Source organism: Emiliania huxleyi, assembly GCF_000372725.1.
Source record: "Emiliania huxleyi CCMP1516 unplaced genomic scaffold EMIHUscaffold_68, whole genome shotgun sequence".
NCBI lineage: Eukaryota > Haptophyta > Isochrysidales > Noelaerhabdaceae > Emiliania > Emiliania huxleyi.
In genome coordinates, this window is record NW_005196900.1 from 435,868 (window position 1) to 450,456 (window position 14,589).

Here is a 14,589-nt window from a genome sequence, read left to right on the forward strand (position 1 = left end):
TGTTGTGCGTCTTGCGAAACACTGACTTGAGTCACAGAGCGGTGCGACAACTACATACTCTCTCGCCCTGCGTGTGACTAGCCGGTGTGTGTGAACTGTGTGTGAGTGTTGTCTGTGTGTTCACACTTTGTGTGTTGACTTCATCTTCCACAACTGTCTCACAAGCCGAAAAAAATCTCCCGCATGTCGTCCCCACAGAATCCTACACATCTCGCCGCGACAGACGCCGCCGACCCCCACAGTACCGACAGACGCTCCCCCACACAAGTCCTAGCGAGAGTGGGGCGATGCCGAGTACGCCGCATGACCCAGCCACAGAGTCTCGCCTCGCGGGCGGGCGGCCGCGTCAGCCGAGCCAGAAGCCGGTGGTGCCGGCGCCGCGAGCCTTGAGCGCCTGCCAGCTCTCGTGGCACTCCTTGACCACCTCAGCCGCGCGCGCGGCCGAGGTGGGCGTGTCGGAGGCGAGCTTGTTCTCGGGCTTGCCGTCGGTCGTCTTGTACCTCTTGAGCCACTCGACGAGCTTCGGCACGACGCCGGCGGGCAGGTCGGCGGCGGAGGAGGCGGAAGCGGCGAGCGGATCTTCGGCGTCGACGACGATGATCTTGTGGTCGAGCTCACCTATTCACAGCTCCGTGACGACTCCGGATCAGAGGGGCGGCGGCGGCGAGGGCGTCGAGGGGGGGCTGACCCTGGTCGATGAGCTCGAGGTCGCCCAGGATCTTGACCTTTCGCATCTCGCCAACCTTGCAGGTGCGCGAGGAGAGGTCCATCACGTCGAGCGGGTCGTTGTCGCCGACCGTGCCTATGCGCACGCTCCGAGGCGGCTGAAGGAGGCCGCCCCCACGGCGCAGCGGAGCCGTGGCCGCCGAGTTGTGCTGTGCCGTTGAAGCCCTTCTTGGCGGGGTCCTCCCATGTCTGGGGCAGCATGCCGTAGTTGAAGAAGGAGGCGCCGTACGTGTAGTAGCGCAGCGCGCCCTTCTTGGTGTCCTGCATGATCGGGTTGAAGGGCTTCTCTTTTTGCACCTGCACGGACAGACGCGCGTCAAGGAAGAAGGAGGGGCGTGGACGCGGGGCTGCTCCTCGGGCACCTCGAGCTTTGCTGTGGCGCCGCGCGGGATCTCGCACACAAAGTTGACGAAAGACGGGTCGCTCGCTGTCGGGTAGAGGGCGAGGTTGTGCCACGGCGAGATCTGCGCCCCGTCGGCGCCGACGAAATGGGCGGTGAAGGCAACCTTGCCGAAGGGCTGCTCGGCCGAGCTGCGCATGTTTGGCGCGAGCGGCAGCCCTCCGAGCTGCTTCGAGTACGGCACCCAGTCGCCCGTCTTTTGGCGGATGTAGTAGTCCGAGACGATCTCCCACCCCTTTTGCACCATGAAGCCGGGCGGGATGCACTTGGAGGCGATCAGGTCGGAAGGGATGGTCGGCGGGCACGGCTTGGCGGCGAGGGCGGCGAGCTTGCGCATCTTGGAGCCCGAGATGGAGATGAAGTCGTCGGGGCGCGACTCGTCCTTGCCGCGCATCGTGTGGTCCTTCTTGTCGTAGTACACCTTGCTGAAGCCGAGGAACTGCATGCCACCCACGCCAGGCGACGACATGAGCGCGTACCGGCCGTGGTCCGGGTGGTAGATGTCGTCTCCCTCCTCGTGGCCAGGCCCGTCCGACGAGTAGGGCATGCCCGCCGGGTCGCGGCCGACGGTGAAGTAAGAGGCGCCGCCCGCGCGGCGCGACTTAGCGTGGAACTGAACCTCCGTCGGGCCCGCGTAGATCATCGGCGAGGGCCAGATGGCCATCACGGTCCAGTCGGGGTGCAGCTCGCCCGCCGCCATCACCTCCTGGTGCTGCTTGACGCGCACGTCCAGCGGCACGTCGGACGCCTTGGTCCACCCACCGAGCGGTGAGAGCCACAGCACGGGCTTCTTGTACCCGCGCGCCATCAGCTTCTGCCGCGAGTCCTTCATCAGGAAGGCGTGGCCCGCGTGCGTCGGGTTGCGCGTCTGGAAGGCGTACACCACGTCGGCGCCCTTCGCCTTGAAGGCGGCCCGCAGCTCCTCCGCGGTCAGGCGGTACGCGTCCAGCCCGTCGTTGTACGTGATCTTGCCGAGCAGCTCGACCTCGCCGCCGACCGCGTAGTCCTTGCCCGGCTTGAGCAGCTCCTTGACGTACGGGTGCTCGTCGTCCGTCATGCCGAAGGTGCGGTGAATCAGCTCTCGCACGCGAAGCTCGTACACCTCGGGGCTGCGCAGGATAGCGAGAGCGACGCCCGCTGCGTTGGTGAGCGCGACCGCACCCGCGCCCGCGATCTGGCGGCGCGTGAAGTCGGTGACGGGCAACACGATCGGCACGGGCGAGGAGACGCGCTCGCGCGGGAAGGAGGACTGCATCCAGTCGGTGGTCGCCGAGTTGTAGTCGCCCGTCACGTTGTTCGGGTCGTGCAGCACCGAGTTGAAGTGCAGCGTCTGCACGAGCGTGCCCTCGCGCATGAAGCCGCGCAGAGGCGCCGCCCAGCCCTCGCCGACCACCTGGAGCCAGTTGACGTCGATGTCCGTCAGCGGCACCTTTGGCAGCGTCTCCGCCTCCTTGCGCCGCGCGAGCAGCGCCTCGGGCGCGGTGGTGATGCGGTTGATGTGCACCCCACCGTCCGGAGGCGTGAGGCCGTCCGGCATGGCGTGGCCGCTCAGCGCGCCGGCTGCGGTGAGGGCCATCACGAGCTGGTCGACACACTGCTCGACAGGCAGCTCCGAGTTCTTGAGCGTCAGCTCGGCATGCAGCGGCGCCTGTGCGGCAGTGATGGAAGACTGGCTGACCTACCATCCCTGGAGAGAGTGTGTGGTTTGTCGTGTCCCTCCACAGCCGACCCGTGTGCAGCTGGGAGAGGTGCAGGCAGAGGCGTCGACCTGTGTGGTGTCACCGGGCCCCGTGCGACCAGGTGCGACCAGGATGCACCGCCGGTCGCGAGCCGGCGGGCGAGGCTGCCGTGGGGTGGAGCGGAAGAGAGGGGGGAGGGGGAGAGGGGAGTGGTGGTGTCAGCGACGGCGGTGTGCGGCGGTGTGTGCCGCGGCGCCTCGTACGGCGCGTCGACGCCGGTGAAGCCCTTGATGAGCCCCTTGGCGACCTTCTTGTACAGGCCCTTCGGGTCGCGCGCTTGGACGACCGAGAGGGGCACGTCCATGAAGACCTCCATGAAGGGGATGCCCTATTCATCAACCGGACGCGGGTCATTACTTGCTCCGTCCTCCATGAAGGGGATGCCGTCGCAGCTCTCTCCTCGCAGCGAGGGGCCGACAGGCGGTGAGAGCTTGGGAGGTGAGAACTTGGGCGGTGGCCACGGCACGGGGCACGGGGCGGCCGGTGAGGCGTCGGTGGCAGCAGAGGCGGCAGGAGGGCGGCTGGGAGAGGATGGGCGAGGCTCTAGGTGCCTTCTTGTGTGGCGGAAAGGTCTAGCGAGTGCGGGTCGAGCGCGCGGGTGCGGCGGCGGTGCGGCGGTGTGTGGACGCTTCTCGGAAGCGGCGCCTGCTTCTCGTGCAGTGCGCGCGCGGCGTCGCGATCTTTGCGGTAGGGCGAGATGAGGGTGACCATGGTGATGACACCCGCCTCGGAGAAGAGGGCGGCCACGTGCGACGCGCGCCGGACGGACCTACGGGACATGTCCAGGAAGTGTCGTGGAAGTGGCGGGCCGGTGTCGGGCCGCTTGAGAGGCGGGCGGACTCGGCGCGGTCGTCGGGCGAGAAGCCGAGGTCCTTAGTGAGGCCGGTGCGCAGGTTGTCGCCGTCGATCCGGAAGACGTTCTTACCCAGCTTGTAGAGGAGACGGCGCTCGAGCGCCTGCAGAGGAGAGAGCTCCGAGAAGGGTCGGGGAAGGGTCGGGGAAGGGTTGGGCCGAGCTTGCAGAGGAGTCGGCGCTGCGCCTCGGCGATGGTGGTCTTGCCCGAGCCGGACAGGCCCGTCATCCAGAGCGTGATTCCCTTCTGGCCGATCACGCGCGAGCGGTTGAGGGCGTCGGCGCGGCACACCTGTGCACGCAGCCGCGGGGGAGAAGAGGAGGGTGGGTGGGAGAGGGAGGGCGGGAGGGAGGGTGGGGGAGGGAGGGCGGGTGAGAGGGGGAGAGGAGGCGGGCGGGAGAGGCGGCGGGCGAGGCGGGGGCGCGTGCTGGGGCGGGGCAGAGCAGTGCGTCTGCGGCGAGCGCCTGGCCCGGCTTGCACTCTGCGATGTTGACCATGTCCCTGGCGAGCATCTTGGTGCGATGCCTCGCGACCACCTCGGCGTCGTCCGGCTGCGACGCCGCGGGCGCGGCCGCGATCGACGGGCACTCCGGGATCTTTGGACAAGACAGCTCGCACGCAGGGCACGGCTTGTGCTGGCACTCGGGGCAGGCGGGGCAGGCGGGACACTTGCTGACGGCGATTTGCGCGGCTCGGCTTGCGACGTCGGCCACGTTGACTGGAGGCGAGGCCTTCTCGCACGGCGCGCAGGCCTTGCAGGGCAGCAGCCGCGGGTAGGCGATCATGCAAACGACGACGCCCGCGGCAAAGGAGAGGAACATCGAGAACCGCCACCGCTGCAGCGTCTTCTGGCGGTAGCGATAGCTGCCCGGGAGGTCCTCGGCGTCCACAGGAGAGTAGTGGTGGCTCGACATATTGCGGGCGGGCACCAGTCCCAGTCCCGCAACCACAGGCCACACACAGCGCCTTAGCACGAGTTCTACGCGGCGTGCAAGTTCCGTGGGAAAAAAATGGAACACCCAAGTGCTCCAAGTGCTCCATCCTAGTGTTGCGCAGCTATGAACAGGAGCGAGTCCGCGCTGCGCTAGGCTCAGACGGCGAGTTCGCGCTGCGCTAGGCTCAGACGGCGAGTTCGCGCTGCGCTAGGCTCCGAGTTCGCGCTGCGGGCTACGGAAGACTACACGAGCTCGAGCCTTAGCAACGAGTTCTACGCGGCGTGCAAGTTCTTAGTAAAAATAAAGCACGCGTTTGCTGCTCCCGCTAGAGCTGGGAGGGTGCGGAACGATGGACCCGGCAACCAACCTGGCCAGGGACATAGCGGTGAACACTCTGGCGGGACTACAACACCCGGCTGCAGCGGTGAGGAGGGCGTACACCATCCGGATGGAGGAGGCCACGCGTGAACAACCGATGGGGGGGGATGACTCGGCGACGCGGGGGGAGGATACGGTGCGAGGCCTCGCTAACGTGCAGCTCCACCGGGGACGTCAGGACCCTCCCCCTGTGTGCGAGTGCCTGGAGAACTCGTGCGGGAGGAGAGGGCGAAGTGCGCCCCCCTCTCTCACAACGGGCGACAGAGATCCTGGAAGTGGCGCCGCCGCCCGGCCCCCCTGCCCTCCGGATTGTCTTGAGCGAACACAGGCCAAAGGGTGGGAGACAGGTGGTGGTGAGTGTGGGGAGGGGTACCAAGTGGAGTGACGCTGGCATACGTTTTTGCAAGAAGGGATGAGTGGGGGAGCGCCCGCCCGCACCCCCTGCCAGCAAACACGAAAACGTCGGCCTTCTCAATGCATGGGCGTGCCATCACTGCGGACCGATTTGGAGCCTAACACCTCTCGCGCGCAAGGCGCGTTGCAGAGGATCCGCCTAACCCGCTCGTCCCGCTCCGCCGCTCCGCCCGATTCGCCCGCCCCGCCTCGCCTCCCCGCCCCGCTGCCCGCGCCGTCGCCCGCCCTCCGCCCGTCCGCCCGCCCACCTGCCCGCCTGGAGCAGTGGCAGTGGAAGATGTTGAACAGCACGGCGATCGTGCGCAAGATCGTGAACGACGTCCTCGTCCGGGGCTACGCAGTCAAGCTTGCGAGGGACCGGTGGGCCAGCTACCAGGAGGCCGTTGTGGGGAAGTTCGCAGCGAGCGTGACAGAGCTGCAGAAGGTACCGCTGCGCGTCCTTGTGGTTACATATGTGGATAACTTCGAGCGTTGCGTGAACAGTTGGGCCGATAATGTCCAGAAGCTGAGGGCGGACCCAGCGGGCGATCACTTCGACTTTGCCTTCTTCCACTTCGACTCCAACAACAGCCTGTATCAGAGGCAAGATTGGTACACCCACCCATCTGTTAAAATCAGGCATGTGGGCATTGGTTGCCCTAGCATGTTCTGGTTCATGCTGAACTTCTCCTTCGTCAAGACGTACGACTACGTCTGGATGAGCGACGGGGACATGCACCTGGGCTTCTTCTCTTGGAGCGTCTACCGGGTCGCCTTGGTGAAGCTCAGGCCTCTGGTCTCGCAGCCTGCGATTCTGCCCGCCTTCGCGGGCGGCTTATCCACGGGGGTGCCCATACTTCGCATGACGGGAGTCCGCATGAGGCAGAGGCCCTCCTGGCGAGGGAGGTAATCCGCAGCGAGGTGATGATGCCAATGCTCTCGGTGCGCGTCTGGAAGGCATTGCACCAGAGGCTCGCAGGAAACGACCAGCACAACATGTGGTTCACCGACGCTTTCTGGGACTTCGTCGCATTCGCAGGCAAGGGGAGCTGCAAAACGACCGGGCCCTTGCTCGTGGAAGCGTCGCCAGCCCGGCATCTGAACTGGCAGTCGCTCAAGTCCGCCACTGGAAACTCCACGAAGTGCACTTCGTCCAGAAACGGCGGGCGCGCCTTCGCCCAGAACGACCGCCCCTTGGGGACCAAGGAGTTGACGCTTGCGGGGGAGGGCTCGCAGGGCTACTGCGACAAGGCGAACAAGAGTCTGCCCAGGCTCGCGAGGCGGAAAATGGGACAGTGCGGTTTAATCCGTGGCCCGTGGCGGGAGTGGAGGGTGTAGGCTGTCGGAGCAATGAGTGCCGGTGGACCTCCCTCCCCCCTCTGATTGACTATCCGTTGGAATCGTCGGCAGCGTGTATGGATAGCGGGGCCGTTGGAGTGTTGCGGCCATCTTCGGGGCCGATAGCCATGCCGGCGCGGATGGACAGGTTCGACTGACCAACATACCAACACACCAACACACCAACACACCAACGCCCAGTGCATGAATTTGGGCCGGCCAGAGTTGCACTTCCGAAGGCCCATGCTGCGAGAACACGCCCGGCACGTCGACTGTGACCTGCCAGAGCAGGGGCCATGTGTACCACGAACCCCGCCTTCAGGAGCTGTACAGTGAAGGTCAGAGAGGCTCGATCCCGGAGCCACCTCGTTGTGTTGAAATCGGAGTCAAGTTCCAATGAGGCGCCATGTGTACCACGAACACCACAATGAAGAGGAACACCGTGTGCATGCGACCCGTCTACAGAAGCAGAGGGGCACTACGGCAGGTATGCAGCTATCTTGCCCCCAACAAGAAGCACTGTCCTCGGTGCACAACCAAGGAGTCGGGATCCAACTAGGCAATGTGGTTGTCCTGGCTGATGAGCCGCCAGCGAATTATGTGGGACAGCCCCAATGTTGCGGGGCCACAAGCCACCGACCGGACCTGCGCCCCTTGGTCTTCTTCGGCGAGCGGACCTGCGTCGGGTGCGGGCGTCGGGTGCGGGCTATGGACTATGGTGCAGTCTAGCGCAGCGCCCCCTCGGCGGCTGGGATATCCCTCCCTCCCTTGGGCTGACCGTTTTCTTTCTTTGCTCTATGACCGTGTGGGGGGAGGGGGTGTTGGTGCGGGGCGCGTGGCGTGTGCGGCGCGTGTTACACTGACCGTGTGTTTAGTCACTCTAGATAGATATGACATCTTCACGCAGTGACCGACACGTGCGCGGGCGCATCGGCCATCGCTGCCGAGGCTCTGCGTAGACGCCGTTTATGCATTGTGCTCTCCACGAATGCCCAACTAAACTATCCGTGTTGAGTGTCCACACTCTTTTGTCCGGCAGGACGCGGGTGATGCAGGTGATGCCGAGGGCGGCTGCGCGGCGAGCCATTCGTCGAGCCTCGCGCGGACCTGCCGCATGGAGGGCCTCTCCTCCTCGTCCGGCTTCGTGCAGCGGCTCACCAGCTCGGAGAGGGCAGCCGGCCAGTGCGGCGAGAGGGCGGGCGTGGCGAACCTGGCGAAGAAGCAGTCTGCGCCCGTCCACGCAAAGGGCGCCTCGGCAAGGTAGCTCCAGAGCTGCGCCAAGGGCGGGAGCGGCTGCGCCGCCTTGAGCGCGCGGTAGAGCAGCACCCCGAAGGCGTACGTGTCGACGCCCGCCCCGAACGGACGGCAGTGGAACACCTGCGGCGAGGTTGTAGAGAGAGACGGAGGCGAGAATCGGAGCCCGGGGTTGCGAGCCCGAGATTGAGAGACCGCGTGGAGAACACCTCTGGCGACATGTACTCGTAGACGCCCACGCGCTGCTCCGCCTGGAAAGTGGTGCGCACCGCTGCGGCCGCGCCTCCGCCCTCTCCTGCATGCTCTCCGCCTTCGGCCCCGAGGCCCTCGAGGCGGACCGAGAGGCCGAAGTCGACAAGCCTAGGTGTAGAAAGAGGCATACGCGGGTGTGTGAACAACAAACAAGAGCAGGGAGAGAAGAGAGGGCGGGGTTCGAGAGACGAGGTACGCGCCTTGCGCGCGGCTGGCGCGGCTGGCCCGGCTGCTCCTCGCGGACGACGATGTTTGTCTCCTTGATGTCTCGGTGCACGAGCCCTCTTGCATGAAGCGCCTCCACCTGGCGGCGGTCGGTGAGGGTTACTCTGTACTGAGCGGAGAAGGGAAGGCGGCGAGGGCGGTGAGTCGGGCGGTGGTTTTGAGCAGAAGGGTGTGAGGCGCCTCGGCCGCCACGTCGCGCAGCAGGCTGGCCACGGTGCGGAGGGGGGGCGAGGCGCGGAGGAGGCGCAGCATGTGCTGCCCCTCGATGAGGCCTAATCTCGAACGATCTCGGGGGTGATCTCGGACAATCTCGCGCAGCAGCGTGCCGCCGCGACGAAAGGAGGGCCCATCACGACGAAGCCTCGCAGGCCGCCCGCCTCGGCGGCGAAGCCGTGCGCGCGGTAGAGCGGTTCGAGTGGTGGTCCGACGATGGAGCCGCCGCTGCCCCTGATGATGCTGCCGCTGCCACTGCCGGTGATGGAGTAGCTGGTGGCGCCCTTGCCAGAGATGGCGAGCAGCGCCGTGACCTCGAGCCGGAAGCACTCCGCGTCCATCGGCGAAATCTCGGGTGCTCTCGGGCAGTCTGCGCGTCCGTCGGCCCGGAGCGGCTGATCGCCGGGAGCGGCGAGGGTCGAGGCGAGGGCGACGGGCCGCCGGGTGAGCTTGAGGGCGAGCACCTGCGGCGCAGGCGGTAAGTCATGCGGGGGCGCGGAGACGGTCAACCTGTGCTGGTCTCATGTCATGTGCGCTTTGGGCGGCCTATCTTCTGCTCTCACACCTCCCCGGAGTCACGCCTCCTTACGCGCCAGACAATAGCAAACTGGCCGAGCCCGAGGGGGCGGAGGAGCTCGTAGTCGTCGATCCGGGAGGCGCGCTCGGGCGAAGCCAGTTCCGCCATGCTCAGCGGCGGCAGCATGCAGTCTCCTGCCGCGCGCGCGGCTGGCGCAAGCGCGCTCGGGGGCAGATACCGCACGGCTTGCGCGGCGGCGTCGCGCTCGGCCTCACGCCTGCTCGCGCCCCACCCGTCGCTCCATCTCTCGAGCAGCTCTGCTAGGGCCGCGTCCGTTGGGCTGGCCCCGTGCAGCAGCCGCCGCTCGTTCGGCGCCCGCCCGACGCCCGTCCTCACGGCATTGGCAAACATCTTGCCGTCGTGCACCGACCACTGTTGCCCCCTCGCTCCCAACCCATTCACCTCGACGGCCTCCCAGGAAGAGCGGTCCGAAGCGGCGGCCGTTGGGTCGTTGCCCGGTGCCCACGCCCAGTCCTGCGCACGCTTCCGCCAGTCCTTCTTGCCGCTGCCCGGATGTGGCCTGGCCCGCGCTCGCCGCTGCTCGGCGATATGTTGAGCGAAGGCGTTTCCGTCGTGCACCGTCCAGTCTCGCTCCATGCGCATGAAGGCAGGCGAGCAATCAACGTCAATCAGGGAACGGCGCAATGGCGGTGGCGCACGAGCAACCTGGCAGCTCGCGGCGTTCGCCGAGAGCCGCGGCACCACGGCCGACGCCTACCGCGAGCGCTTCGCCCCTAGGCCCAGAAGATGCCTCCGAGCTCGGCGGCGGAGCTGCGGAGAGGAGGCCACTTGCGTGACTGGATTACGGTTTTCTTTTTCGTCATTGGGCGGGTCGGCGCTTGTTGTCCACCACACTCAACAGATCTCCATGGCAGCGGTGGCGGGCGACGCCGACAATACATACATCAACAAGCAGGCGCGCAAGATGCGTACCAACAGGGTCAACTCCCCTGAGCGTGCCAACTGGAGGAGAATTTGTTTTTCTGGGTGTTTTGGCTTGTGCGAATCGATGTACGATGAGCGCAGTACGATGAGCGCAGCGGCGACCGGAGCGAGCGCGACACCGCCGGAGGTTTCCACTGCGCCGCACACCGCACTAACTGCGCAGACACACTCGACGCAGACACTAGCGGTCCCGCCTACTGGTCGATCAAGCCTACTGGTCGAGTAGCACAGGCAGTAGCTCGCAAAGGCATTGACTTGCGCCCGGGTTCCGGCCGAGCCCGTTCCCGCAGTTAGAGCAGAAGTGCACGACATCTTTGGCGTTGTCTAAGCAGCCTGGAACGAGGAGAGGAATGCAGCACCCGACAGTGGCAGTGAAGGCGGCTGCCTCAGCAAACTCGGGCAACGCATTGGTGACGCCCACATGCCCACAGGAAGCGCACCGGGTCCGCTGCGAGGTGCGACCCCACGGATATCTGTCATACTCCTTCTGGGATCTGGCTTCTGCAGCTCGATCGACCTCGGCCGCCCGGATGGTCGCCGCATCAACTCCCGTTGCCTTCGCGCGTTCGATGGCTGAAGCGAGCTTCCCAACATCAATGCGCGTCACACCAATCCTCGCTACCCAACGCGGCCAAAGGATATCCACCTCGAGAACCTCGAGAACACCTATGTTGGTTTTTTTCTTTTCTCCGACAGGCGCGACACACATGGATCGCATCGCAACGGGCGAGTCGCTCTCCTCGCTGCGCAAGCGTCTGGCGCACAAGCACGAGCTCACCGAGGAGCGTCCGCGCGCCTCTTGCTGCGCCGGGCGCACGCGCTCAGCCCGCCGCCGGTTGCTCGTAGGCGACTCGCCGCGACGCGAGCAAGGTCAAGGCCCAGATTAGCGGGTTGCGCGCGATGCAGAAGTCCGCCGACGAGGCTGCGAAAGCCGACTTCATGCGGGACATCGCGAGCATCCGGCGCCAGACCGACGAGGCGCGCATTCAGCTCGAGGAGAGGCGCAGAAAGGCCGACGAGAAGGAGGCGTCGCTGGCAGAGGTGCGCGCGCAGCTGGACGAGCTGCAGGCGCGGAAGCGGGAGAAGATGCGCGAGGCGAGGGAGCAGAGAGAAGCGCGCCTGGTCCCTCTCCGGGGTGAAAACGAGCGATTGTACAACAAACTGATGGCTGCGGAGAAGGATCAGTATAATACGCACACATGAGGGATGCTCTTCAATCGTACTGTTAAATCTACGTTCGTGCTTCCACGTCGACCATCACTCATCACGACTTGGGCCTCAGCCCGTGTGAGATCCTGCTGCTGCTCGCTGAAACTCACTCCTCTCTGTCCTCGCACATATCGCTTAGATCGGTCCACCGGCCGCTTGTCCGCTTTCGCCTTTCAAAGAGCCCCTTTCCCGCCGCGCTTTTTCGTCGACCTCGAGGCGGCTCCGCCGCTATCGAGTATCGTCGCGCGCGCACTCTCCGCACTGCGTCGCTATTCCTTGGGACACACCATCGACTCACAAAGCAATCAGTCTTTGGCACGCACGCCTCCCCGCGGCTTGCGGCCTCTGCGGGGGAGCGTTGCCGTTGGGCGCGCGCAGCCAGCGTCCGCTTGCGCGCCCTAAGACACCAAGCCCATGTGCGCAGGCGTTTGCCCGGTCAGTCCGTCGAGCCCCATCGCCAGCGCCGCGTTTGCCTGCCTCAGCCTGTCCTCGAGCGCCTTGTGGCGCGCCGCGTGGGCCGCGTCCGAGTCAGAGATACCGGCGATGAGCTTCGAGAGCTGCGCCTTGTGCTTAGCGATGAGCTCCTCCTGCTTGGCATTGGCCTCCTTCGTTAGCTCCTGTCAGGGGCGAGGCCCTACCGTCATGGGTGCGCCACGCTTCGCAGTGGCTCAGAGGCGCGGCTCTCACCTCGCGCGTCACGTTGACCGCCACCTCGACCGCCTGCTCCACCTCAGCGCCAGCCCGCGTGGCCACTTCGAGCTGTGCGCTCGCCACCGTCTTTGCGAGCTCCGCCTGGTGCACGAGCCGCAGCCGCGCCTCCGTCTCCGCCATCGCCTCTGCCTGAGCGGTATGCGCCTCTTCCTCCGCTTGCCGCAGCCGCGCCACGGCGTCCTCCTCCGCCTGCCGGAGCTTGGCCGCCGAGAGGTCGACAGACGCGGCGTGCTGCTCCCGGAGCCGCTCCATCTGCTCCTCCAGCTCGGCCCTCTCCTTCTCCCGCTCCTTCTCGAGCACCGCAAAGGCGGCGTCGTGCTGGCCCTGCTGCTGTCGCAACGCCGCCTCGTGGGCCTCCCTCGCCTCCTGCAGCGCCTGCTCGAGCTTGCGGGCGGTCGCCTGGAGCGCCTCTGCCGTGGCGCTGTGCTGTTCTTTGAGCGATCGGACCTCCTCCTCGCGGTCGGCCGCCTGCTGTGCCCGCTCCACCTCGAGCGCATTGATGGTCGACAGGTGCCGCTCGTTCTGCCTCTGCTCCTTCTCACACGACAGCCGACCCTGCTCCCGATCCCGCTCGAGCGCCGCGACGGCCGCGGCGTGCTGCTCGTGCTGCATCCGCATCGCCTCCTCGTGCTCCGCCCTCTCCGCCTCTCGCTCCTTCTTAATCGCCGCCACCGTCTCTGTGAGCGCCGCGACGGTCGCGTCGTGCTTCGCTTGCTGCTGCCGGATCGTCTCCCCGTGCTCCACTGCATCCCGCTCCCGCTGCTGGTCGAGCGAGCGGATCGCATCCTCGCGCTCCAGGTTCGTCCGCTCCCGCTCCCGCTCGCGCGCCGCGTCCATCTCTGCGCGCGCGGCGGCTGCAGAAGTCTCTCTCTCCCATGCCTGGTCCTTGAGCTGGAGGGAGCCTTGCTCGAGCGCCGCAATAGCCCCTTTGAGCGCCGCAACCTCGGCGCCTTGATGCTCCTTGAGTGCCGCGATATCTGTACTATGCTGCTCCCTGAGCCGTCGCTGCTCCGCCTCAAACCGATCCCTCTCTACCGAGGCTGCCTCCGACACCGCCTTTTCAACCTCATCGCTGCACTCCTGCGCAAACTCGGCCGCGGCCTGCTCGATCGCCTCCGTGCGGGCGGCGGACACCGCCTCGTTGAGGGCAGTCGCATGCGCCTCCTCCATCTCCTTGATCCGTTCCGTCAGAATGCTGACGGTGGCCGCGTCATCGCCGGCGAGACGACTCGCCATGGTTTGGGCGTCGGCGGGCGCTTCGCTTCAACGTTCCAGCCAGCGCGTTTGGCCGCGACGGCCGCTGTGCATGAGCGAGATTGGGGAAGCCTCCGGTGCTGGCGGCGTCGCCCTGTCTGCGGCAGGCGCCCTGTCCCGGCTGCACGCCGAGCGCCTTGCCAAAAATGTCCCGCTCAGTGCGAGCGAGCTCTACAATCCCGCGCTGACTCCCTCCAGCGTGCTGGGCCGCTTCCTCGAGTCGTGGCCGAGCATCTTTGTTCTCTGCTACAAGGAGACCTGCGATGCGCACCGCCACTCGGGCGCCGCTGATGGGAGACGTGTGTGGTGGCAGTCGATCCAGCCGCGAGTCGTCGTCTTTGACGGAGCCGAGGTGGACGCGCGGCACACCGACGCCGTCCGCTGGGCCGGCTGCGACCTGCCGGACGCACCAGCCGGCCGGAGCGGCGCCCCTCCGACGCGAGAGCCGTGCACCTTTGCACAGCCTAGCGGCGGTGCGGACTGGAGGCGCACCTCAAAGCACCGGCTGCTCGCGACGCTGGCGCATCTCGCGCTGGTCGAGGAGGCGGAGAGGCGCAACCTCTCTCGGGTCCGCTCCTCCTCCCTCGGGGCGAGCGGCTGGCCTGTCCATCACCGCCGGTGCGCACCCCGTCCCCAGGTGTTGATCCTCGAGGCAGACGCGGTGCCCTCGCTCGCCAACGAGGAGCTCAGCCTCGAGCCGAGCCGTGCGGCCGCCCTCGGCGCTCGGTTGAGCGCTGCCTTTGCATCGCGCCACCCGTGGTCCGTCCTCCGGCTCAGCGGGATGTTCTACTCGCGTGAATTTGCTCGCCCGCTCTCACCGCAAGCGAGGCGCGGCGGGAGGCGCCGCTCCTGCTCTCCGCAGTGCCAGTGCACGCCCTGGGCAGGGCTCGCGGCGACGGAGGCCGCCACGAGCAGCTACCCGCTCGCGTGCGAGGTTGCGCCCGATCCGAACCCCTCCGACACCGTCCTGCCGATGCTCGAGCGGCTCGGCCGCTGGTGCGACGTGCGGGACACCTCCGCCTACGCCGTCCACCGGAGGGCCTACCCCGCCTTCACGAGCTACCTGCGGCGGCTCCTCGTGCGGCCGGCGTGGCTGCGCGACGCTGCAAACAACGCGCCGCCCATCGACGTCTGGCTGCCGCACGCGCTGCCCTCCGTCTACCTGCTTCCCACCCTGGTCTCGCAGC

At 66.6% G+C, this 14,589-nt stretch overlaps 3 protein-coding genes across 3 annotated transcripts; all 3 read right to left on the reverse strand.

Moving 5' to 3' along the window:
- Nucleotides 1–123: 123 nt before the first annotated feature.
- EMIHUDRAFT_452787 (inorganic pyrophosphatase) lies at nt 124–4,665 on the reverse strand. The gene is made up of 9 exons (XM_005762425.1): nt 4,183–4,665; nt 3,905–4,009; nt 3,706–3,821; nt 3,574–3,634; nt 3,032–3,193; nt 1,089–2,774; nt 882–1,023; nt 689–802; nt 124–618 (listed from the first exon to the last, which is right to left on the reverse strand). Exons 1-9 carry the CDS (start codon nt 4,630–4,632, stop codon nt 347–349), a joined length of 3,108 nt encoding a protein of 1,035 aa, XP_005762482.1. The 5' UTR covers nt 4,633–4,665; the 3' UTR covers nt 124–346.
- A 2,996-nt stretch (nt 4,666–7,661) lies between these two features.
- Nucleotides 7,662–9,886, reverse strand: EMIHUDRAFT_452788 (hypothetical protein; the record flags this gene model as incomplete). Its single annotated transcript, XM_005762426.1, has 5 exons — nt 7,662–7,763; nt 7,870–8,139; nt 8,226–8,376; nt 8,800–9,170; nt 9,272–9,886. The coding sequence occupies 5 exons, from the start codon at nt 9,884–9,886 to the stop codon at nt 7,662–7,664; spliced, it is 1,509 nt and encodes a 502-aa protein (XP_005762483.1).
- A 1,949-nt stretch (nt 9,887–11,835) lies between these two features.
- EMIHUDRAFT_216221 (hypothetical protein) lies at nt 11,836–13,384 on the reverse strand (the record flags this gene model as incomplete). Its single annotated transcript, XM_005762427.1, has 2 exons — nt 11,836–12,054; nt 12,125–13,384. The coding sequence occupies 2 exons, from the start codon at nt 13,382–13,384 to the stop codon at nt 11,836–11,838; spliced, it is 1,479 nt and encodes a 492-aa protein (XP_005762484.1).
- Between the last annotated feature and the right edge of the window lie 1,205 nt (nt 13,385–14,589).